General features: G+C 41.8%; 1 protein-coding gene and 1 long non-coding RNA gene across 2 annotated transcripts in view; one reads left to right on the forward strand and one right to left on the reverse strand.

The window, feature by feature from the left end:
- SH3PXD2B (SH3 and PX domains 2B) overlaps window positions 1–24,987 on the reverse strand; it is a 123,006-nt gene that overhangs the window by 25,215 nt on the left and 72,804 nt on the right. The window contains exons 4-8 of the mRNA XM_036750406.1: window positions 22,367–22,443; window positions 17,898–17,989; window positions 14,397–14,422; window positions 7,156–7,290; window positions 3,420–3,524 (exon numbers count right to left, since the gene is read on the reverse strand). Of these exons, the coding sequence (XP_036606301.1) occupies window positions 3,420–3,524; window positions 7,156–7,290; window positions 14,397–14,422; window positions 17,898–17,989; window positions 22,367–22,443 (435 nt within the window). The remainder of the gene's footprint in view (window positions 1–3,419; window positions 3,525–7,155; window positions 7,291–14,396; window positions 14,423–17,897; window positions 17,990–22,366; window positions 22,444–24,987) is intronic.
- Window positions 164–7,105, forward strand: LOC118843028. The gene is made up of 3 exons (XR_005009893.1): window positions 164–226; window positions 3,429–3,540; window positions 7,045–7,105. It is a non-coding gene; the product is annotated as an uncharacterized LOC118843028 (long non-coding RNA).

Genomic DNA, 24,987 nt, shown 5'->3' on the forward strand with positions numbered 1-24,987 from the left:
TATTTATTTATTTAACCTCCCAGATCCAACCAAGTAGGGAAATAAGTTGACTCAAATAATGGTGTATCCTGTGGGGTGGCTGAGTAGGCTGTTCCACTGATTCATGAAAACTGCAGATCATGTATGGAAAGATGCCAAGGCCTGTGTGTGCATGAGAGGTTCCATCAAGTGAGGGGACATGAAGAATGGATGCTGCTCAGATGGGATGCCTTGTCACCAAGTAAAGGTAAGTCCTTTTCCTCTTCTGATTCCTAAAGGGCATCATCCTGGGGATGGCTCCAGAGACGGGGTGGGGGTGAGTGGGGAGTGTGTCTCTAACCCCAATCAGTGACCCAAATCAAAGCAGAGGGAAGCAGGCTTGACAACTGATGACTCAGCAAAGAGAAAAGCCTGAGCTTCCAAAGGCATTGGTTTGTTCTTGGGGGAACTAACTATCATACCAGAAGAGGAAACTCAGAAAAGAGGCATCCTCTACAGTATGGTAGCTGTGAGAGAGTCTGATGATGAGCCCCCATGCAAATATATCTAATACAAGTGACACAAGCAAGGTCACTGTTTATTAACATGCAATACACAGACACACACGCTCACAGGGGAAGAGGACATCATGCACCAGGGCAGAAACAGGGGACCAGGCTCCAAACACAACACAACAAAACAAGCCTCCACAGAATCCACCTTGACCCCATCCAATGGTGTACAAGTCCCCAAGTGTCCGACGGCGACCCACGTGCCGGGGCAAAGACCAGTATCTCCAAGAGACTGGGAAGGAAGCATGTTGAGTAGTAGAAACCAGGAAATGGATAAAACAGGAGATGAGAAGGCAACACTCACAAGACAGAGATAGCACCTCAAAACTACCATTGTTTCTTATCCCATGTCACATCTGATCTTTCAGAAGCAGAAAGTCCCTGAGTAAGGACCCCCAAGCTCTAGCTAAGGGAGCGGTAGCTAAATTGACCTAATTTTGTGTCTAACATCTGATTACTAAGAGCTTGAGAGTAGGGGTTCTTAAACTGGGGTCCATGAACTAGCTTTTTAAAATATTTTGATAACTGCATTTCACTATTTCCTTTGCAATCTTTGCATTTTATTTTATGCATTTAAAACATGATTGTGAGAAGGAGTCCATAATCTTCACTGGATTGCCAAAGGGGTCCTTAACACAAAAAAGATTAAGAATCCCTACTCTAGAGGTTGAATTATTTAGGAGGAAACCCACTGCTGACAGGCTTATAAAAAGGGGATGAAATTGCATTGCCCAATCTTTGTTCCCGAGAGCAGATGAGGAAATGTTTTCCTTTCTTGGTAAAGAGCTGGGGGGAGGGGCCATGGATGTAGAATGTTGCATACACTGTCATGAGTAGTTGTTTTGTTAACTGGGTTTTACTTAACTATCCTGTTTTATAACAAGGGAGGATTCAGTGGAATAGGGACAGTATCTGGAGAAATGATTATAAAATAAATAGTGCAAAAAACAAGACAGTAATAAAACTTGTTTGTTTTAATAATTTAGAGGGAAGATTGGGGAAACTTACTGAAGTCTGTCCAAAAGGTTAATGTCTTGGATTTTCTTTGCGGGGGGGTGGCTTGATCTGTGTATGGGGGTCCTGATTAGGAAATTCCCCACTCCAATATAGATTGGCAACTGTTTCGCAACTCAGTTTTATTTTTTTTAATTAATCAATTTATTTATTCTAGTTTTCAACATTCACTTTTATAAGATTTTGAATTCCAAATTCTTTTCTCCCTCTCTCCCTCTGCAACTCAGTTTGAGAATTGCCTGTAATCACATGGCTAATGCAAGTCAGAGGCCAGGCTTGAATACAACTCTTTCTGACTCTAGAGCTAGCTCTCTGTCCATTGCACCACATGGCCTCTTTGATGCTTTGGATAAGGGGGTGTGTTAAAAAAAACCCCACACATTACAAATACATTTAAAGCTGCTCATGACTTATAAAAACTTAAATAACTGAACTCCTTATATTTAAAGCTATAAGCTATGGTGGCTTGTTAGAAACTATACCATTAGACCATGAATATTCATAAAAGTACTCAGTCTGGCTGGAGCAACAGGAGTTGCTTCTGACCCCCTTTCTCCATAATCAGCCTAGGTGCCCCATGTTCGGAATGGTTGACTAGTTCCAAGTCCAGGCAAGGTCCTGAGTCTTCTGGGAGCATTTTCATTCATGAATTCTTTTTTTTTTTAAAAAAAATAAGCTTCTATTGAAATCTTCTGGTTTTTTTTTTACATCATCATACCTTTTCCCTCACTTTCTCCTTCCTCTCCCTGCTCAGAGAACCATCCCATAAAACAAATAAAGACAAAAAAGAAAGGAAGGAAAAAAGTGGGGAAAAAACCAGTACAATCTGTCGAAATGTAAAAAGTAAGAAAACATGTGCAGTGTGGTAACACCTGTGGCCTTCCCACATCCATGAAAGGGTGGGTTGGGGATGTCCTCTCATATCTCTTCAGCATTCATGATTTCTAAAGGAAAAGCATCCCAAGTAATCTCTGACTTGATGGCTTAGTAAAAGCAAACCAGGCATTTGGGCTGTTATTAAAGATTCCCTCCTGGGTTGTCAGTTCTAATAGACCAGGTGGAGCATGAATTTCAAGTGATCAGCCCCTTTCTGCCTTTACTAAGAGAATCTCTAATAAGAACAATCGATGATATTTATACAGTGCTTTAAGGTTTGCAAAGTACTTTATAAATAAGTTCAAATTCCTTGCTAATGACCTGTTAATGCCTATAATGAACTGACAAAGAATGATTCCTGGACAGAAAACAGAGGAACAAGCTTTCATCAAACCTTGATTTTAGTAAAATATAGTTAACAATCTTATACAAAGGATGTCTGAAGCCAGATCCTTCTGGGTTTTCTCCAAAGTGGCCTCTAGGGATGGAGGAAGGGATTCCCTTCATTCCCAATTCAAATGCCAAGTTTGCTTTTACTAAGCTACTGGGCCAGGGATTACTTTTCCTCTAGAAGCTTTTCAATTCCCAGCAAAGACTGAATGAAGATAAGGGAGAGGGCTTAGAGAATCCCATACCAACCAAAAAGGCTTTAGCTACCATTTTGTGGCAGCTTCATAGGATCACATTTAACCACTCACTCATGCCTTCATTCAACCAACAGATGATGTGTGTAGGAAACTTTGCCAGATGCTGAGGGAGAGGCAACGTTCAAAGAAGACAAAGTCCAGCTTTTGTGGCACTAACAGTCGAGAAGAAAGAGAAGAAACATAGACAAATAGAATATATAACATTGTGTGTATTCTAGTGTCTCAGAGCTAAAAGCGATTATAGGAATCATCGAGTCCAACCTTTCACTCAGTACAGGGATCCCTTCTTTTTACCAGGAATCATCGGAAACATTTATATATACATATAAATACAAAGTTGAGTTTTTCCTACCTTCTTCAGGTTGCAGAGAAAATTCATCCTGGCCACCATCCTGACCTTCCAGACAAGTTGCCGGGACCCAGCCCTGCTCATCAGCTGTGCTTACAAACCACCACCCTGGAGGAGAAAAAAGGTTAGTGGGTGAATGGAGCTGGATAATGTGGAGCAGCTGTACCGGTCTCCTCACCATCTCTCCCATGTACCATGCTCATTTCCACCTCGATGCCTTTGCTTCTTACTATGTTCCCTAACTACATTCTTTGTCCTACTTCTCTCCACCAATCCATATCATATACATCCTTCAATGTCTAGGCCACGTATCACTTCTCCCTGATAATCCCTGTGCATGGTGATTCAATTTAATTCAACAAACATAACTGAGTGCCAATAGTGTACAGAATTCCATGCCAGTCCTGGGTGACATGTCAAGTTTAGATAAGACATTGTTCCTGCCCTCATAGACTAATGGGGGGAGGTATGAATCAGTGACTATTGTACAAAATAGTACGTACTATGTATACAAGAAAGGAGTCAAGGGAGGTGGGGTAGATCAGAGGACACATCTGGAGAGGGTGTCATTGGAGTAAAACTTTGGAATGGGGGTAGGATTTCCATAGATTTGTGTGGGAGAAGGGCATTTTAGATACAGGGAACAGCGTGAACAAGGGTGCAAAGATAGCAAGGTACAGTGCTTGTAAGGGGGTGGTGAGTGGTCCGGTTTAGGCTGAAAAGGCAGGGTGGTATTGCATTGTGGAGGGCCTTGAATTCGTGGTTAAGGTATCTGAACTTTAGTCTGGGAGAGGAATATGGACCAGATGTGATTTTTATTGGTATAGGGAGCTCCCAGATGACAAAATTGCCTCTACTAATCAATGCAGGATGGCACCTTCTCTGAGACTTAGAGACTGAGTTGCCCAGATCACTAAACAGCATAGCATATTGCAAATTTTTTTGTTGTTCAATTGTTTTCAGTCGTGTCTGACTTCATGATCCCATTTGGGGTTTTCTTGGCAAAGATACTAGAGTGTTTTGCCATTTACTTCTCCAGCTCATTTTACAGATGAGGAAACCAAGGCAAATAGGGTTAAGTGACTTGCCCAGGGTCACACAGCTACTAAGTGTCTGAGGCCAGATTTGAACTCAGGAAGATAAGTTTTCCTGACTTCAGGCCCAGCACTCTATCCACTGCATCAGCTAGCTGCCATCTGATAAATAGTAGGTGCTTAATAAATGCTTGTTGACTGAGAAGACTTGCCCATACATACACACAGCCAGTAGGCTTATGTTCTATTGTAGGAACAGGTGTCGGGATAGGGACTAGACCTGTGCTTTCATTGGTGTAGGAAACTCTCAGATGAGAGTTTCCAACGCAGACTAACACATTCCCAGCAACTTATGGCCTCAGAGAGTTGCCTAGAGCAGTAAGAGGTCCAGGGACTTGCCCAGGATCTATATCAGAGGCAAGACTGGACCTCAGGTCTTCCTGGCTCTAAGGCCAGCTCTCCAGCCACTCCACCATACTGCCTCTGAATTCACTTTGTACACAAAAATCCAATAATGAGTTTTGACCAGAGAAGTGACATGCCCAGATCTACATGTAAAGAAGATAAGTCTGGTAGCAGATTGAAGAACGATTTAGGGTGGCATCTCTCCTTTCTCTGAATTCCTATGTCCATCAATATGTTGGCTGAATGAAGGCATGAGTGAGCGGTTAAATGTGATCCTATGAAGCTGCCACAAAATGGTAGCTAAAGCCTTTTTGGTGGGTATGGGATTCTCTAAGTCCTCTCCCTTACCTTCATTCAGTCTTTGCTGGGAATTGAAAATCTCCTGAGGGAAAAGTAATCCCTGGTCCAGTAGCCCAGTAAAAGCAAACTTGGCATTTGAATTGGGAATGAAGGGAATCCTTTCCTCCAACCCTAGAGGCCAGTTTGGAGAAAACCTAGAAGGGTCTGGCTTTAGACATCCTTTGTATATAATTGTTAACTGTATTTCACTAAGGTCAAGGTTTGATAGGGAACCTGCGACCTCCAGGCCACACATGGCCCTCTAGGTCCTCAAGTGTGGCCCATTGACTGAATCCAAACTTCACAGAACAAATCCCCTTCATAAAAGGATTTGTTCTGTAAAACTATGTAAGGTCCTATGCCCACACCCAAGGACCTAGAAGGCTACACGTGGCCTCAAGGCTGCAGGTTCCCTACCCCTGACAGAACTTGGTTGATATACACTTGTATTATTATTATTATGTGTGTGTGTGTGTGTGTGTGTAAATTTTGTCTTTCCACGTACATTAGAAACTCCTTCCAGGCAGTAGCAGTGTTCTGTCATTTGATGTGTTTGTGGACTTTTTAAACCATATTTTCCTGCTCATCCTTCCTGTGCTTAGAAACTCCTGGGCCAAATACAACTCACTGCCTTCCGTATTCAAACTATGCTTAAGTTTGATGAAGATTATGTTGGAAGCTGTCATCAGTAAAGAGTGTTTGATGCTGATGAAGGGGGTAGGAACGTGCCATGTGAAAAGTCAAAACGAAGCTGGGATATGGATCTAATTCTGGTTCTGTATTCAATTTACCGAGCCACTCAAACTTTCTGTTCATCAATTTCAGCCAGGGTAATAAGGCACAAGCAATCCTTTTTTGGGAAGAGTGTCCACCTGTGGCTTAGGACAATTTTTATTGCTGAGGTTAAAGACGTGATTATTTTTGGACAATTATGATTGGTTATATCTGTGCTTATGGATGCATCTGGGCTGGTATATATAGGTTGACTAGAGAAATTGTAGTTTAATTTGTAGAAATTGTGTTTCATATTAATGACAGTCATATTTAGGAGCTAACATTAATCACGGATTCAGGATGTATGCAATTTTAATTTACTTGGCTGACGGTGCTAATTAGTAACCTAGCCGATGTTTACATTATCCAGAAAATGCCAGAAATAGATTTTTCTTCCCATATACCTGAGTCTAAATCTGGCCTCAGACATTTATTAGCTGCGTGACCCTGGGCAAGACACTAAACTGCTGTTTGCCTCAGTATCCTCATCTGTAAGATGGGAAAATTAATAGCACTTGGCTCCCTGGGTTGCTGTGGGGCCCTCATGAGATAATAAGTGTGAAGAGCTTAGCGCGGTGCCTGGCACATGTGAGGCACTACATAAATGTTAGCTATTATAATTATCATTAGAGAACATTTTGATTCAAAGCGATGTATTGTTATGGCTCTAAGCCAGTCATGTGGCTTATTATCCAAATTGGCTAGCTACAGACTTTAGCTATAATAAACATGCTGAATCTTCTGTATATTTTATTCTTCCATTAAAAGATTTGTTTCACCTCCTCTAGCTTCTTCTCCTCTCCTTTGTCCTGTCCTGACGTCTGATCATCAATCATTCTAATACTAAAGCTAAAAAAAAATGGTTAACTCTAGCTGACATGCACTGTGAATATGGGCCAGCTAAGAACTGGGTTGAAATCATTCATTCCATAAAAACTTGAAACCCACGAAGATTTTGTGACAACAAATGTTCAGGATGCCTGAGCCAGTTAACTAAAGCAGATTTTCTTTGGAATGGCCAAACTGTTTCATTTCACCACATTCATGTGACTGTGACTATATGACCTTTATTACAGGTCGCTAGTGTTGCTCGTGGTCTGGATCCTGGAGCCTCAATTCTCTTTCCTGCCTGCTGCCATCCCAAAGTGTCTGTCCAAGATAGTATTGGTAAGGAATAGGTGTCTTACCTGATTCATTCTTCTCAATGATGTCCACTACCTGGCCCACACACAAGCTGATCTCTGAACTTTCTTGCTTCTGGTAATTTGCTACCACCACATATTGTTCCAGGACCATTGGATCTACCGAGGCCGAGTCTCCCCCTGAAAGCGGGAAAAGAAAAAAATCTCCATCTGGCCAATTTAGCCATTGGGGAGGGCTACCTGTGGCCCCAGTGAGAAGGCTGGGGCAGGATGCTATTCTGAATGGAGAAAAGGACAGCCAAGTGGAGTCAGTATTTAAGATCATGGCATGGGACCCAGAGTCAATGTGTGTGTGTGTGTGTGTGTGTGTGTGTGTGTCCCACTTACCCCATGGGAGGTAGTGTCCCTGAAGAAAAAAAGAAATGAAAAATAGTGGGAGGGAGGAATGAAGGAAGAGGGTAAAGAGACGTAAGGGAGAAGAAGTGAGGAGAAAGAAGGAATAAAAGAAAGGAGATGGGCAAGGAAGGAAAGACTAGAAGTTGACTTTCTCTCTCTCTTCACATTCTCCTTGTGATCCCTTCTTTTTACCTTTCCCAGAAGGGCAGTGTAGTATAGAGAAAGGAATGCTGGGATTAGATTAGACCTGGGTTTTGATCCTACCTCCAATACTTACTAGCCATGTGGTACCAGGCAAGTCACTTAACCTCTTAGTCTCAGTTTGCTCCCCTATAGAATGGGGATAATATTTGAACTACCTACCCCTCAGGGTTGCTGGGAACAAAATGCTTCAACCTTTAACACACTGTATCAATAAGAATTATATTACTACTTTGGGCCAAAGATGAAGCCATAAGCATGTTGAATTTGGTTTTCTTTGGAGCTCACAAGAATTGAATTCCTTAGAGCCTCCCCTACAAAGGGCTAGAACTCAGCTCACCTGAGAGGGCCCAAGCCACTACTACCCACCCAGAGCAGGGGAGCAAAGAGGACAGAAATATCCAGGAAGGACCTTAAGGTAACTCAGAGCCAATGTAGGAATTTGGCGGGGGGTGTGGAGAGGAAGGAGGGTTAGGGTTAAAATAAACCTAAATTATAAATAAACCTAGTTTATCTTATCCTAAAGTTAGGTTGTGGCAAGAGTTCAGCTGTCAGCCTCGGGCTACCACAGGCCAGGGTATCACTTCCTATAATAATCCCAACAGGTGGAGCCAGACCTCTGAGTATGTGCTTCTTCCAAAGGGTGTTAGCCCACACATAGGACTCAAAACCCCAGGAATCCCAATGTCTCTGCACTTCTGTGCACATGGGCATGCTCATGAAAGACCAAAAGGAGATAAAAACAACCCAGCAAAGCAATCAGATTTGAACCGGTGACATTTGTTCCTGAGTGAACCCTAAATATACATACAAATGTAGCAAGTTTTTACTTTTTTGGGCTATGGGTTATGATTTTTATATTCTTCTGGTAGCCATGAATCTAGTATAAATGTATTAGAAGTCATGGCCGAGGGGCTATTTGTAGCATGCAGGTTCCCAATAGGATTTCCCTCCAAAGCAACATGAGAGCAGGGCTACCAGTATCTTTACATACTTCTTGCTTGTATAGTGGAGTTGAACATGCAGACCATACTTAGTCTATGGAAGTTTAAAATTTATTATAACCACTCTTAAGAAAATCATTAATTTTTAAATTTGTCTCACTAATAGTAACCCTATTCCTTTTTCCCAGAAATTCCCCTGAGAAGACACATTTAGGAACTCAGAAAGGGTCAGAAGTATTACCAAAGTCCCTAAAAACTTTTTCTGAAACACAGGTCACAAACTGTAGAAAACAGTCCTCCCAAGTTAATGTTTGCCAGGGATCCCTACAGTATGTTTCTTGGGAGGAAAGGGTTTCTAATTGGGGAGAATAAAGGTAGCAAAAATCTATTCAAGATAAAAAATAACATTATACAAACAGTTAAAACTCTCCATACTGGACTAACATCTCATTTACCAAAGAGAAAGGTTTCCTATTGACATGACTACCCTGAATTGGACCTGACAAGATCTGCATCAATGGACTGAGCCAGTGATGAGGTTAACACTTTCCTACTCCATGTGAATGCTTCCATGCAAATATGCAAAGAATCTGTGATTTGATCAGCTCTGTGACAACTCCCTCTATCAACAAAGACAACCAACTGCCTTTGACTTAGCCATCTAATCCAATCCACATCTGGAAAAAATTCCCACTACAGCATGCCTGACAAGTGATTTTCCAGCCTCTGTTTGAAGATCTCCACTGAAGGGATACCCGCTGTTCCCTAACACAGTCCATTCTGCTTTGGGATAGCACTAATCGGTGGGAAGGATTTTCTTTACATCAAGTTTAAATGGGTTTTCACCCACTGCTTTTGAATCTTGCTTTCTGGGGTCCAATAGAGCAAATCTAATCCTTTCATATTTCAATCCTTCTATGACACATAGAAGTTAAATGACTTGACCAGGGTCACACACCAACTAAGTGTCTGAGGTGGGATTTGAACCCAGGTCTTCTCGACTCTAGGTCTAACAACCTATCCACTATACCAGAGTATAAAACATGTAATGGCAGGCAACTCTAGTTGTTATAGCAGGAACCAGATTAACATATAATTGGGAAACATTTAATAAAGTAACTAAAAATACAATAGAACACAGATAATGTAAATAGGTAGTTTTCTAAATCAACTCGCAGCCCACAGGGCTTATGGAAAGTTTAGAAATAGAAATGGATCCCCATTTCTATTTGAATTGGACGCTACTGCATTACACCACGCTGACCCTTGCAGGTTTTTAAACAGTCTGAAAATGTGACCTAACACACCTTGTAGCAACAGAATGCATGAATCAGAGAGCAAGTTGAAGAGGGGAAGGAAGACAGAAAAAAGGAGAGTGGGTCAAGATTTAGAGATGACCTTTGTCAGATAATGCCTTCTCCTTATCCACAGAATTTAGTGTTTCAGTTCCTTCCCAAACTTGGTATTAGTCCTTATTTAAGCCTCAGACTCTGAATGCCTAGATCTAGGCAATGGCAGCTAGGTGGCACAGTGGATAGAGCTCCGGGCTTGGAGTCAAGAAGACCCGAGTTCAAATTTGACTTTAGAAACTCACTAGCTTTGAGATTCTGGGCAAGTTGCTTAACCTTATTTGCCTCAGTTTCCTCATCTATAAAATGAGCTGGAGAAGGAAATGGCTAACCACTCCAATATCTTTGCCAAGAAAACCCCAAATGGGGTCACAGAGAATCAGACACAACTGAACAACAGTAAGACCTACTGGTGATGTCTAAGATTGCCAGCAAGCTCTCAAATACACTTCATTGTATGCTTTTGGATAAAAGTTTTTTTTTTTTTTACAAAGAAGAATCTATGAAAATAAAATCTACAAATCCACAAATATATACATATTATTCAAGGGAAACGTGGCATGAGGTATATTCCTATGGTGCAGCTAGAAGGGGGAGGTGGGAATGTGAGATAGGGAGGGAAAGGAAAAGGAAAAGCTGTAACAGCAGTGAGGAAATTCTAGAGTTGGGAAAAAGTTGTAAAGGACCCCGCAGCAAGCATAATACGGCTGAGCATGCCTGGAGCTGGCCATAATGATACATGATCACCATTTTCTTAGAGAATTAATTTTTTACATGATAATGCATCTCCCTTCCACCAATGTCCTTCAAAGGTTCATTGTGATATGGACATGACCTCAAGTCCTCACAGGCTGAGTCAGCTGGATCTAAGCTCTAGAAGATCCTACCAAGCTGGAAGGGCTTTGAGTATGGCAATGTCTGTCCTTCAAGGGCCTCCCTAGCTAGGTGAGGAGCAGGACTTGGAACCAGAAGGCTGGCCACCAGGTGATAATTTGGGGGAGAGGGAGCAGGTGTAATGATGCTGTGATTTGAATTAGCATTGGGAGTACCAGTACCAGTGCCAGCGAAAACACAGATCTTCTAAAGCATTGCTGTCAAACAAAATAGAAACCATACATAAGGATCCCTGTGGGCTGCATATTAACTTAGAAGACCACATATTAATACTATCTATATTTTATTGTGATTTTATTTATTTTGTTAAACATTTCCCCGTTACATTTTAATCTGGTTTGACCTCACTGAGAACGGTTATAGGCTACACAAGTGTGTTTGACACCTCTGTTCTAAAGCATCGCAAATTTTATAACACAGGTCAGGGGCAAAAACACGATTCACTTTGCAGAAATTTACTTCATCAACATTCTTATTGGAGCATATCGATTCTGGAAAGCAAACAGTATTTGAGTAAAGAACAATATTCAGGGTGCTAGAATGGTATAAAAAAGATCTCAGAGAATGCTGGTTTTGGGTGGTCCAAAGAAGATGTGAAAATAATTACCAAATGAAATTATCCAGACCACTAGGAGACTGTGGGATCCTTTTCTCTAGTAGAATCAGTATAATTCCAGTAGCCTAACAATCTTTAAGACTGGTCTAGCCAAAGCCTTGGGAGGGGGAAATTGACTGAAAGGAACAATCTAGTGTAGACAAAGGATTTTTTCCCAACTCAATCATTTTTGGTTCCTTAAAGCAAGAAGATGCGCAGGGGCTATGAACTTTAAACCTTTCTGAAACATCTGCATACATACCCTGAGATGGTCCTAAAGGATGAACAAATTTAAAGTTAGGATTACTAAGAAGTCTGAGCCTAGTATCAGCTCTGATTTTGAAAGTTATGGTCAAGACTATATAAATAAGCTTTCCCAGAACTGCAGGTGAGTGAAGCAGTCAGTTATTGCTAATTAGAGGCTCCTCTGTCCCTTCTAGGTGTGGGCCTTCATCACTGTCTCTGAAAAAAATATTTCTGTTCCATGCAGACACTTCAGCTTTATTTACCAAAGTTGATTCTCCTTCCTTTTCATCCCTCCCACTGGTTCCTTCCAGGGATAAGATCCAAGCTATAGTCGAAAACATAGACTTTTTGACCGTCTCAAAAAGGGCAAAATGCCCTCCTATTTTCTTCTCCCTTCTAGGGGCCATATAATTATCCATGGGTCTAGTGGCTATTTGTAGCTTGAGCAGGATGCCAAGGCTCCCCCAAGTATCTATTAAACCAGAAAATAAGAGTAGTAAACAGAGCTTGGTGAGAAGAGGTAGGAGGTAATTCTAGGCTTTGGGCCTTTGAGCAGTTACTTCCAACCCTTAAAAGGCTAGATCTAGTTTATAGGATGTCTTCTTTCCAGGGACAAGCTTAAATCTTTTTAAAAGCACTGTTGACCACAGTCTTTCCACTCAGGAATGGCTCAAGGGACAGAGATGCTGAATTCAGACCAACTGTTGGATGGTGGACGTGTACAACTGCAAGCTATGGAGGAAGCTAGGCTCCTTTACTTTATGAAACCACCAGATTTAGAACTGGATTGTCCGGTCCATCCCTTCACTTCACAGATGAAGAAACTGAGGCCCAGAGAGGTGAAATAACTTGGCACACAGGCAGCAAGTGGGCCAGTCAGGATTTGAATCCGGTTACTTTCCAGGAGTGGTAACATCTGACTCTACACCCTTAGGACATTCCCTACTTGATCCAGACGCTAGCTCCAAAAATGTAGGAAGTGAAAGTATACTGACTACCACCAACACCAATGTAACACTTCTATTAATTCCTACAAATTCAACTGCACTCACAAATCACTGGATGAAACCTGACAAAAGAGAGCTTTTGTGACTTGGGAAAGGTTCTATTATTTTTGCCTGGATTGTATCACAACTGTTAAACCTTAGAATCTACAGTGAGGCCACAAAGAGCCTAGAGGGACAAAGTTGGGAACAACTATTAGGTGCTTTCTGCAACACACACACACACACACACACACACGCACACACACACACACACGTACACACACACACACACACAGTCAATAGTACAAGCAATGTTGGGACACCCTTGGGGAGGTCATGGACCACAGATTGAGAAGAGACCTTAGAAACCATCAAGTCTAACATCATTTTGCAGGTGAGAAAACTGAGGTCTGGAAAGGTTGTCCACCTGCAAATGTTTGAGGTGGGATTTGAACTCAGGTCTTTCCAAGTCCAATTCTAGCACTCTCTGCACTACAAGAAATAGAATCATTACTAGAAATTCTGAGACTGTTTGGCTCCCAAGACTGAGAGTAGAACACCCCTCTTCACATACTCTATGTCCTTTCTTTTCTCTGTTCTTTCCCTCCTTGGGAGAGCTGCAGTGTCCAGAGAAGAGTGAAGAAAGCTATAAAAGAAAAGACTGGTTTTGGGGAGAAAAGGAGCTGCCCCTGCTGGAAGAACTTTGGGGCTGGGGATCCTAATATCTTCCAAGGCAGCCCTTTCCCCTTTGGAACAGGCCTGAACAGATTAGATGAGACTCTATGCAACACCGTTGATAAGGATGACGATAATACTTCTAGAGGGCTTTAAAGAGAGGACAAATGGCCTTCTTCACAGCAGCCTTCTGAGATCTGAGACATTTTGGGGACCTTTGATTTCATTGGTGTGAGAGCCCCTTCCACTGCTACAGGTCACACCCCTTTATTCCTTCCTAAATGATCTTTGGGAGTTACCATGTTCAAGAAAATTCATCATCTTGCAGTCAGTCTAATGATGAAGCTTTCTGTACTTGGGCTGGTCCTCAGATGGCAGACATCCAGTCCATTGCTAGGCCCAAACTCAAAGCCGTCCTGCTTCCTAAGACCTATCCAAGCTTATGTTTGGCTTTCATTGCCATCAAGGACGCTGGGTAACTCACTCCCATGAAATGAGGAGGTACTGGTGTGGGATTTTGTTGCTAGGCCCAAACTCAAAGCCCTCCCACTTCCTAAGACCTATCTAAGCTTATGTTTGGCTTTCATTGCCATCAAGGATGCTGGGTAACTCATTCTCACAACGTGAGGAGGCACTGGTATGGGATTTTGTTGCTAGGCCCAAACTCAAAGCCGTCCACCTTCCTAAGACCTATCTAAGCTTACGTCTGGCTTTCATTGCCATCAAGGACGCTGGGTAACTCACTCCCATGATGTGAGGAGGTACTGGTATGGGATTTTGGTGGAGGAGGTAGGTAGTGCAAGTATTATCTTCACTTTACTAAAGAGGACACTGAAGTTCAGAGACATTAAGTGACTTGTCTGGGGTTGCACAGTTAACAAGGATTAGAACTAAGACTCACACTCGGGTCCTCAGGTGGCAAGGCCAGGAGCAGATGGAAGAATCTGGACAGATAATTCAATGGCAGGGGTGGGGGGGAGAGAAAGAATTTCATTCTTACCAGATTTCTTCTTCCCAATATGTTCCCTGTAGAGGAGAGAAGCAGGGGTGGGAGGGAGAAGAGAAGTGAATCAGCATGTATTGTGTATAAATGATGAATTATTTAATTCAGTAACAGTTTCTGCATTCTAGAGAAATAACAGCAGAAGTTTCTAAGACATCTTGAAATTCTCAGGCTATATTGGATAGAAAAGATCTCAGAAAATTCCCTTGATGTTTCTATGCCCCCACATCTTGGGAGTTCCACCTTGTGAAGCCAAATTTCTTAGAGAAAGGACTGGACAAGGAAACATTTCAGTTCTCTGAAAAGAGGAAACCACCAGGACAAAGCCTTGAGCAGGACTCAGTCTGAGGAGCAGACAGCCAATGTAGAACCTTCAGCCAGCACAACAGTAAGAAATCTAAGAACGAATCCAAAATGTCCCTCCAAGTGCAGGCATACAGAGAAAGCTACTGTGGTGATGGAAAACATATTAAGTAAACATAACTAACCAATACACTTGTCTTTAAATGAGGTAGTCATGCTGGACAAACACCAGGGTATGATAGGGGGCATAGGACTCATGGGATCCTTCCTACCCACTGAGTTGTATTGTATAGACAAACAAGAAAATGACTGAAGGAAAGGGCTCCTAAGCTTGGAGAGGTTTCCTTAGTTGTAGTTCTCTAGCATCGATCGAGTGGGCTCATGATCTATTCTCCTATGTGTAAAGTGTGTGTGCGGTTGGGTTTCCCAAGGTTTTCCTAATCTTTATTGTCTCCATTCATACCTTTTTCTTCTAAACCTTTTCCAACCTATCTACCCATGCCTTTCCCTTACAAAAACCCTACAACAAACTCCCTTCATGGGATTTAAGTGATCATCCAATGCTATAATTTTACACGTGCGGAACCCAAGGCCCAGGTTAAAGCAACTTTCCTTAAGGTCATACAGCTAGCAAGTAGCAGAACTGAGATTTGAACCCAGGTCCTCAGACTCCAATTACATTGCTCTTCCAAGGAGTCTTTGTAGATGAGTTCCCACCCATTTTTCTCCCTCCCTTCATGTCTACCACGGCTGTATTTAGTTTCACATAGCTGAATTAGTTTGTGCTCACTGTGCCCTCCTCCCCTGGCAGGCCAAAGCCCTTCCAAACACAAGTGTTTTCCACTCTTCTGGATGGATACAAGAAGTCCTCCATCGACTTCAGGGAGAAATCCGAAGCAAAGCCAGCAATGCAGCTGAACATGGAATGTGCTGACCTAGTCTATTCTCTGCCAGCACTTCCGAATAAAGGAAGAAATAATGAATGAAAAAAGCGTTCTTGATCTTCCGATTCCTTTCAAGTGTTGGCTTCCATTCAATTTCCTGGAGAAAGAGTTTATCTTGTTTATGAATGATGACATCCACACAGATCTCAGAAACATTGTATCACAGATGGCTGAGTCAGGTCGTTTTCTATCACTATTCATCACGTGGTACAAGGTCCACCCTGGAACTTGTGGACCAGCTTAAAACTGCTTTCACCAGGGGAGTCAAAGTCTTTGGATAATTAGTATTTTGGATCTGAGCTTAGACAAGCACCAGGGCATTTGGCTGGGGACTAAGAATAGATAGCTTATAAACAAATGGGTGCCGCAAACCCAGAAAATGACTTCTTTTTCTAGTGGCTTTTTATCATCCTTCCCTTCCACATTGTGGAAAGATCAATAGGTTTGCGGTAAGAAAAGCTGGGTTTAAATCTGAGTTCTGCCTCTTCTACCTTTCTAAACCTCTATTTATTCAGATGTAAAATGAGGCACAGTGCCTGGAATACATTAGGTGCTTAATAATGTTTATTGGTTAACTAGATGGTCTCGTACGCCTAACAAATCCTACAGTTCTCTGAACCAGGTGCTTCCTGTGGGTCACCTTGTTCATGTTTTGGGATTTCCAGGTGGTACCTCTGAAAAGAGTGAAAGCTGGAAAGGGAAGTTAGCTATGGTGTTCTTATTTGAGGGTTCTAGCTACTTCAGATAACAGGAATTAATAATTACTATAGCAATGGACACTTTTCATGATGCTTTCATATCAAATATCTTATTCGATCTTTATAACCATCATGTGAGGTAGACAGCATGGCTATTATTATCCATATTTAAAAAAACCTTTTTTGGCCTGGACCTACAGTTACAGCGGTATAGATAGCTCCCTTTTCCTGAGCAGAGCTGTAATTACTCTACAACCTACAATCTTAGAGATCTGCTTAGGGCACTGAAAAGTTGAATGCCTTGTCCAGGCTCACAGCGTCAGTACGTTTCAAAGGCAGGACTCGAATACAGGTTTTCCTGAAACCATGGCCAAGTCTCTATCACCTACATCACACTTATTTAATTTTTTAAAATAATTTTTTTTGTTTTTGTATATCACTCACATTTCCTAATGTAAGCTTCCTTTATCCCTCTTATTGTCTCTACTATAAATGAAAAAAATGAAGAGCAGAAATGACATTAGGAAGAAGAGGAGGCTGGGCTCAGGGAGGAGATGAAGCACTTTGGCAGTACTCTGAGACTTCTGAGATTATCTCTCAAATCTATGATCTACCCTTTGCTATTTTAAATCACTATATATTGAAGAAAAAATGGGAAAAATGACAACCCAGTAAAAGGTGAGAACTAAGTAATTTTGGAGACTGTAATAAAACTATTAATGATGAAAGACTGGGCCCATAATAAATATTCTCTGTGAGAGTGAATTTCTTCCTTGCTCATCTCAGGGTTCTTAAGTGACCTCAAGGACTTAAGACTTTGAGAATCTCTGGACAGATAGGCAAAAGCAGGACATTTAATCTTCTTCTCTTTAAATGGTTTTCAGATCCTGGTGCTGGTCCTCTCCACCCACTCCCTACTCCAACCAAACAGAGAGAAGACTGCTTTCTCCCTGAGCAGGAAATAGACTTTCAGTAGCGGATGCTACTGTAGCCCAGAACTCTTTCAACATAGAAGGGTCCGCCCACAGCCCATTACACTTTCTCAACCTTTTTATTAAGTTCAAGCTAAGTTGAGCTTTCAGGCATTTGTGCTGGTGTACAAAATGGTCGTCTAAACCTAGCCCTGGAACAGAAGTTTCTCCCTGTTTTTTCCTCCTATTTTTCCATGCCTAGAAACCCCCTACTCCATTCTAGGTAGTCATTTCAACCTTCAGTTTTCCCAACTATCTTATCCCTTCAATCAACATAGTCTTTCCCCTCTTTTCTTTCTTTCCTTTTTCATTAAAGGCTTTTTAAAAAAGTGTTTAGTCTGTGTCATCCTTTTACTAAATTTGTTTTATCTGCAACTTTGAGGTATAAGCTTCTGGTATGTATTTTTAATTCAAATTTTGTTTACTTCCTAGAGCAGCACCAGTTTGCCCACTATCTTGGGATACTGTGGCATGCATGGTCAGAGTACAGGGAGAAGCTTGAATGCAGCTGTCCCCAGGGATACTGGTTTCAATGGATGTTTCTGAAAGAAAAGCCAACTGGCCATCAACAAGCCAACTTACTCTTTGGGGGGATTCAGATCTTCAGGTCTCGTCTCGAAGAACTGAAGTACTTCATCACACTGAGAAATGTAGGGTGGCAATCGGATCAGGGCCTGAGGAAACAGAGAGAGATGTGGAAGTATGGTCCCTGTAGGAAAACTGACTATAGGGAAAAGAAATCCACAGGCTAACTGGTAGAGAGTCCCTCACAGTCTCCTTGCCCCCATCCTCCCACTGAGCTCTTAAGACCTTTATCTGGACCTGTACTTTATATTCTGCTAGGTATCCTCCCCATGCTGTTTCTTTTGAGGACCTGGATATGATTCAATATTCTGGCCTCTCAGAAGGTTTAGGAGATTTTGTGTTTGAGGTTATAGTTCAGGGACTTGAAGGTTCAACAAGGTGGTAAGAGCTCTTTGGTGCGACTGACTTCTCTCTCCCCAAAGTAGGTGAAGTTTGGCTGGAAGTAAGAGGGAGGAATCTCCAAATAGCATCATGACCCCCAGTGATATCAAGGAGGTCCCCTTCTTCCTAAGACAGAGAACTCAAAAGAGACTGTCTGAAGACACTGAGCTCTAACAATGATATATACTGGTTAAAGACACTGTGGAAACATCAAATTATTTCCCACCCACCAGATGCTGTTTTTATTTTCAGTTTTTACCCATCTGGCAACAGAAAACCAAAGGAAAAAGTGCAGCATCCGCGGATGGGGATGGATTCCTTACCAAACACACAGAGTTAGAATGAATGGATCAAGGGCTGAGTGTTTAGATATTCCTGTGTTGATCAGTCAATTAACTAACCCCAAAGTACTGACTGAGTAGGTAACTAACTATACTATGTATTCAGTCCTATGCTAAGCTTTGTGGAAAATAAGAGCAACATCATTTACTCTCACCCCTCAAGCAGCTGACAGGTTAGCTGGGGGTGAGGGGAGGGACCAGTACAGTCTAGTACAGGGCTCTTGCTTGCCCCATCCTCATGTGGCCCCCTGCCCACACCACTGAACTTCCCTTGAATTCTGGAATGGTAGATATATTCATTAGCACTCTATGGTAAAAACTTTATAAACTGTCAAATGTAATGACATTTTCTTGAAAAAGTCTTATTTACTTAAAACACTTGGTATTTATGCCTCATTGATTTTTATTGCCCCCCCCCCTTTTTTGTGACCACATCAGTTTCTTCAGCACTAATCCAGAGGGAATCCACATGTGGATCAAAGAATCCAAAAGGGATTTCAGTATGTTTGGGTTTTTCTTTTTCATCCCTAACTTCACTCAGTGGTTTGGAACTCATTCTCACATCTCGAGTTAAGCAGGATAGCACACTAAGTTATTCCACTTTCTCTGCATTTGTAGACTAAACCGGACATTACATACAGGATATCCCAAAAGTCTTAGTGCAGGTATAAGCCTTGATAAGCATACAGTCTGCACTAAAACTTTTGGGACGCTGTAGTCATTTACAATCATTGTAGCTGTTTCTGTTTCATGCATTCTGGGATTTGGAATCAGAGGAACTGGGTTCAAATCGAAAATTGCAGACTTGGTACTTACTAACTGTATGATCTTGGGCAAATCACTTAATTTCTCTGTGCCTCAGTTTCCCCATCTGGATCAGAGGACTTCTAAGGTCCCTTCTAGCTCTAAATCTATGAATGTGTGAATGTTTAGCATTGTCTCCTGAGCCAGACTGTGTGCCTTCCACTGGCATTTGACCCAGGGCTGCACCCCTAGAAGATGCTTAAAATGCTTGCTAATGATAGGCTGGTAACTCCACCAAGTTTGAGAGGCAAAGGGCATCAGGAAATTGGTGATGACTGCTATCTGTGCACAAAGCAGGCACCTGAATACTGTCATCTCTCAGACTTGTGACAGCCTCTACTCATCCTATTTAGCTCAGTTTTGTCTGGGAGCTCAGGCTCCCAATAAAAAGGTAAAGAAGAAAAGAACAGGAAAAACATTAAAAAAGAACTGATCTATAAATGAGCCCAGGGCACCCAGCACAAATTGGCACTTAGAGGAAACTTCTTTACTTAGATGCCATAGCAGACACAGCCAATCCAAATAACAAGGGACAAGACTGGAAAAGCAATGTCCCCAGACAATGCAAGACCTAATTTTAGTGCCAATCTCTTTCTCTAGTGAATACAAAACCAATCTAGTCACAAGTGGTTGCACAGACACGTTCAATTTCATCTCTTTCTAGCCATGGTGGGAATCTGAACGATGAATTTTTACTTTGAAATCCAGCAAATATTTATTATTAACAAAATATAAAAGAGAAGAGAAGCCATTTGGTTCCTGAAAAAACACTGAGTTGTCCTGTTTTGGGACTGCATCTCTCAAGGCACAGATGGGGACAGACAGACCATAAAAATATCTTTCATCGTACTTTGAGAGAGATCTAGACCCCTTTGGGTAAGATACAGGGAGTTAGTGCAGGGCATAATATGCACAGAGAAAGTCCTGCTTAACTCTCTGCCCATATGATACTCCCAACAATTTTAGCTTATTCCAGAGACTGGCCTCTTCCTTTGGAGGAAGTAAGGATGTGGAAATTCAGGCTAAACATCCACTTTATTACACATTATTGCAGAATGCAATGCATTAACCAGAGGGAGAGAACACTTCTAAGTGGGTCATAGAACATCAGGCATTATGTTCCAGTTGTTAAGCCAAATGGATTCATTATATCTTACACCATCAAACACAACAGCCAGAAGCAGAAGGCAGTAGTTTCTTATCACTTAAGGACTTTTTCTTCCAAAATCGAATTTGGTGACGGTGGTGGGGATGGGGAATTATATGTGTCCTACATGTGGGGAGGTATGTGTGGATTACTCTTCAGATTTGAGAAGTTAGACTTATAAAGACAGACAAAATTGGCTCATAATTAGGTAGGAGGAGAGAAGTTAAGCTGGCACATTAGGAAAGCATGGGGGGACATGCTGGGACAGCACTCATCAGCTTGGCAGAGTGACCTCGAGAGGTCTAAGAGCATAGTATTCTTGGCAGGGCATGGACTCAGACAAAGGGAGATTGTCCCTTAATGGCACATAAAGGGAAGTGGACAACTTCAATAATGTTTCCCATTTCCACATAGCTTTACGGTTTAAAAGCACTTTCTTTACCACCCTAGTAGAGTATAAATCTTGTACATCTGATTTAGAAGCATAAATCATCATCCCCACTCTACAGATGAGGAAAGAAAAGGCTAAGTGACTTGTCTGTGAGTCACATCCTAGGAAAGGTTAGAGCTGGGATCCAAACCCAGGTCTGATTCCAAGGTCAATGCCCTTTCCCCCACATCACTCAGTGTCACTAGGTTTTGTCATTTCCTTTGTCCCATACCTGGAGTTGTCTAAGAAAAGATGGCAGTTTTATGAGCTCATATGTTTTTTAAGTCTCTCTGTAAAGGGGGAGTTTGAATTTGCCTGAGTTTTCTGAGAAATGACCCTTTGAACATGTTAGTAATAGTGATAAATACCATTTATATAGGGCTTTAAGGTTTGCAAAGCACTGCACAGATATCTTTCATTTTATTATCCCTATTTTATAGATAAGGAAACTCAGAGAGGTTAGGGTCACAAGGGTGGTAGCTGTCTGTGGCAGAATTCAAACCCAAGTCTTTTTGGCATAAGTCCAGCACTCTCTTGACTACCTGCCTCTTACTTTGGTCTCATGCCTCCTTTTCCTCTACTCTCCTGATCTCCTCCATACCTGGGAGCCACTAACATATCTCCCTTCTTACAAAGAGATGATGAAGTATCTAGTCATTTCATTTACATCTCAATACCCATTAAATGTGCTTTTTATCCACAGTGTAATCCTCCAAGGTTTTATTTTTCCCCCATAGTGGTTTAGTTTGGAGTGAATCTGTGCCTTTGAAGGATCGAGGTTTAAAGAATGAAGAAATGTTTTAGGAAGAGATCCCTTGGCTCAGGAATCCCACTGACTCAGGACACTTCCCAATAGGACTGAGTCCTCTCACTCCAGAACTACAGCCCTAGAGACACCCAAGCCCAGTTGCTGAGTCTGCCTGTACAATACCGTATACTCATTCATGTCACCCTATGACACCTAACAGAGTTGATTCCTGAACACCATGCTGCATGCCACAAAAAAGAAAAATATGAGAGGAATATGAGAGAAACAGACAGATGTATGCATGTGTGCATGCAAAACAAAAAGATACTACCTTGTCCCTGTCAAGAGATAATAATATATAATATATGTGTATAGTATGCTGCATAAAGTCAATTCCACGGAGAGAGCAATCAACCAATCACTAGATATTTATTAAGGGCCTTCTATGTGCCAGACACTGTGCTAAGTACTGGGGACATAAAAAGAGGCAAAAGATAGTTCCTGCCCTCAAAGAGCTTACTATCTAATGGAGTGATAGATACTACAAGGGAGAATGACAGCTCTAAAGACAGGGAAGATGGGACTGCCAATTGAGATAGCTTTCAACATACTCACCTTACAGTATTCATCAATGGGAATCAGGCGTTTGACAGCTACATCTCTGATGTGGCTGCGTCTGAAGAGGATTTTGCCTAGAGTGGAAGAGACCAGGACACTGCTGTCATGAGTTAAAATTTAAAATGGAAATCTGTAAGTATTTTTATACTTTGTAGATCATCTTTGTGCACCCTCCCCATGATTCTATGCTCTGTCAATGGAGGGGAATGGGGTGGTTTAGAGCAATTAGTTTGATGTGGAGGAAGACACTGGGAAAGGTCTGAAAAAAGTCTGCAGAACAGATTTCTCTTTACCTTTCCACAGCCTATGTCACCAAGTCTTCATTCTACTAACCTTACACTTGGCCAAATATCCATCTTATCTGCAAAGATCATACGGTGCTAAAATTCCTTCTCCAAAGAGTATGGAAGAAAAGCAGAGGCATACAACCAACCATACGTGCCTCAAAAGAGAGGGGAGGGGACAGATTGAAAAGAAGTACAAAAATATTATCAAAGTGTTCAGGGAAACACAAGCCTTCCTATCTGTGTCTTTTTGTCCAGTAACCTCCCTGACCCCACCCCTTACACTGAGGGTAAAAAAAAAATTAAATATGGTTAGTAGAAACATTTTTTAAAAACAAGTTTTACAATAGAGCGGCTTATGCATCTCCCTCAATTACCTTACTAAATTAAACAGTTGTATAATTATCCTTTAAAATTCAGAACAGATGCATTCCTGGGAAAAAGTGCTTATGAGGTGAAATTCTGTGAATTGAATCCTATCTTCTCACTAATTTACACTAAAAAATTAGAGATGTAGCTCTAAAGATAGTTTAGCTCTACGAACGAAAGTTCTAGCTCACCACCTTTCTAATGTGGCTTTAAAACCCTTGAATAACTCACTTTCTTGCTCACCACCTTTCTAATGTGGCTTTAAAACCCTTGAATAAATCACTTTCTTCCATAAAATAGAAAACATGAATTTCCTAGCAAATGGAACCATTAGAATCCTTATTAAAAAAAAAGGATTCAAGGGGATTCCCAGAATTCTTCAGTGGAAGCAGCTCAGGGGAGTCATCATTACGAGAATAACTTACATTTCTTTAACGGGGAGTCATCATTATGAGAATTGTCAGTTGTTAAAACTGACAATTTACAAAGTGCTTTCCTCGTAACCACCTTGAATGGTAAAGCAGTATAAATACTATCTCCATTTTTACAGATGAGGAAAATAAATTTAAATGACTCTCCCAAGATCGCACAGCTAATAAGTGATGGAACCAGGATATGAACACAGGTATTTTGATTTCAGACGCAACTAGGTGGCTCAGTGGATGACTGGAGTCAGGAAGACCTGAGTTTAAATCCAGCCTCAGACACTAGCTGTGTGACTTTGGGCAAGGCCCTTTACCTCTGTTTGCCTAGGAGGCACTGGGCCTGGAGCGAGGAAGACCTGAGTTCAAATATGGCCTTCCAATACTTACTACCTCTGTGACCTTGGGCAAGTAATCCACTAGAGAAGGAAAAGGTAAACCACTCCAGTATCTTTGCCAGGAAAAGTCCACGGACATTATGGCCTATGGGGTCATGAAGAGTCGGATACGATTGAATGACAATTTTGACTTCAAGACCGATGATGTTTCCATGCTGTCACACTGCAGCTAATGTCATTTCTCCTCTAATGTGGCTTAAAAACTCCTCCCCCCTAAACCCCTCAGATCAAATCAAATCCATTACATGTTTCACCGACTTTAAAAATTTATCACCAGAGATGCCTTATTCAGATGTTCAGGCCTTCATTTTATTTGCAATGAGGTAGAATCACACTACTACTAGTCTACGGTGCTCCAGTCACAGACTCATGTGTGAAGAACTGACTGGATGCCCCCAGTTTCAGAGCCTTCTCATCGGAGCCCCCAGACAAGGAGAGCACAATAGTATGGTTTTCCAGCCTTCTGCAGGATCAGTTAGGCTCTTTGGAGTAGAATTGTTGCTTTGCAAAAAGAGAAGCATTCTGGTGGGAACCAGTGGGTTTTGTTTTCTATGGTGGAAGAAGGCCAAACTGTAATTCTTATTATTCAAGCCATGCCCTCGGCCAAGTTAGCTTTTCCAGCTCTGGTCAGAATGGAAAATTGCACAGGGCTGCTTCCCACCCCTTTTTGGTGCTAATATCAGACTAGCTCTTGTTTTGCTGATGCTAGAGTCTTAGAGCTTGGAGGGTGAAGTCAGACCTCCACTGTGTCCCTGGGAAACAGAACATTTTTAGAGAGCTCCCCCCATCCCCGCTTCTCCTGGGCTGCAGGAAATGCCTTTGGGGAAGTTGAGAGGAGAAATTCCAGAGGGTCACTCTACATAAGGGGGTTTGGAGGACCGAAGGGATTCCATGAATGCAACAAGTGGTCACCGCAGCTTGTTACAAAGAAGTCCAGTTTCTGGAAACAGTGTTCACATTAATTCTTGGGTGGGGGTGGGGAGCCTGTGATCAATAAAGCTTCAGGAGGTCAAAGAAGGTACTCTTGACTCTCTCTCTCTCTGGGAGAGATTTTCTAAAGACCATTGTGACTGTTCATTTTTATCCAGTAAAGTTACAGTCATCTATTGTACTATATTCTAAGAATATGTGGTGCATGCCTGGAA

Source organism: Trichosurus vulpecula, chromosome 3 (assembly GCF_011100635.1).
Source record: "Trichosurus vulpecula isolate mTriVul1 chromosome 3, mTriVul1.pri, whole genome shotgun sequence".
NCBI lineage: Eukaryota > Metazoa > Chordata > Mammalia > Diprotodontia > Phalangeridae > Trichosurus > Trichosurus vulpecula.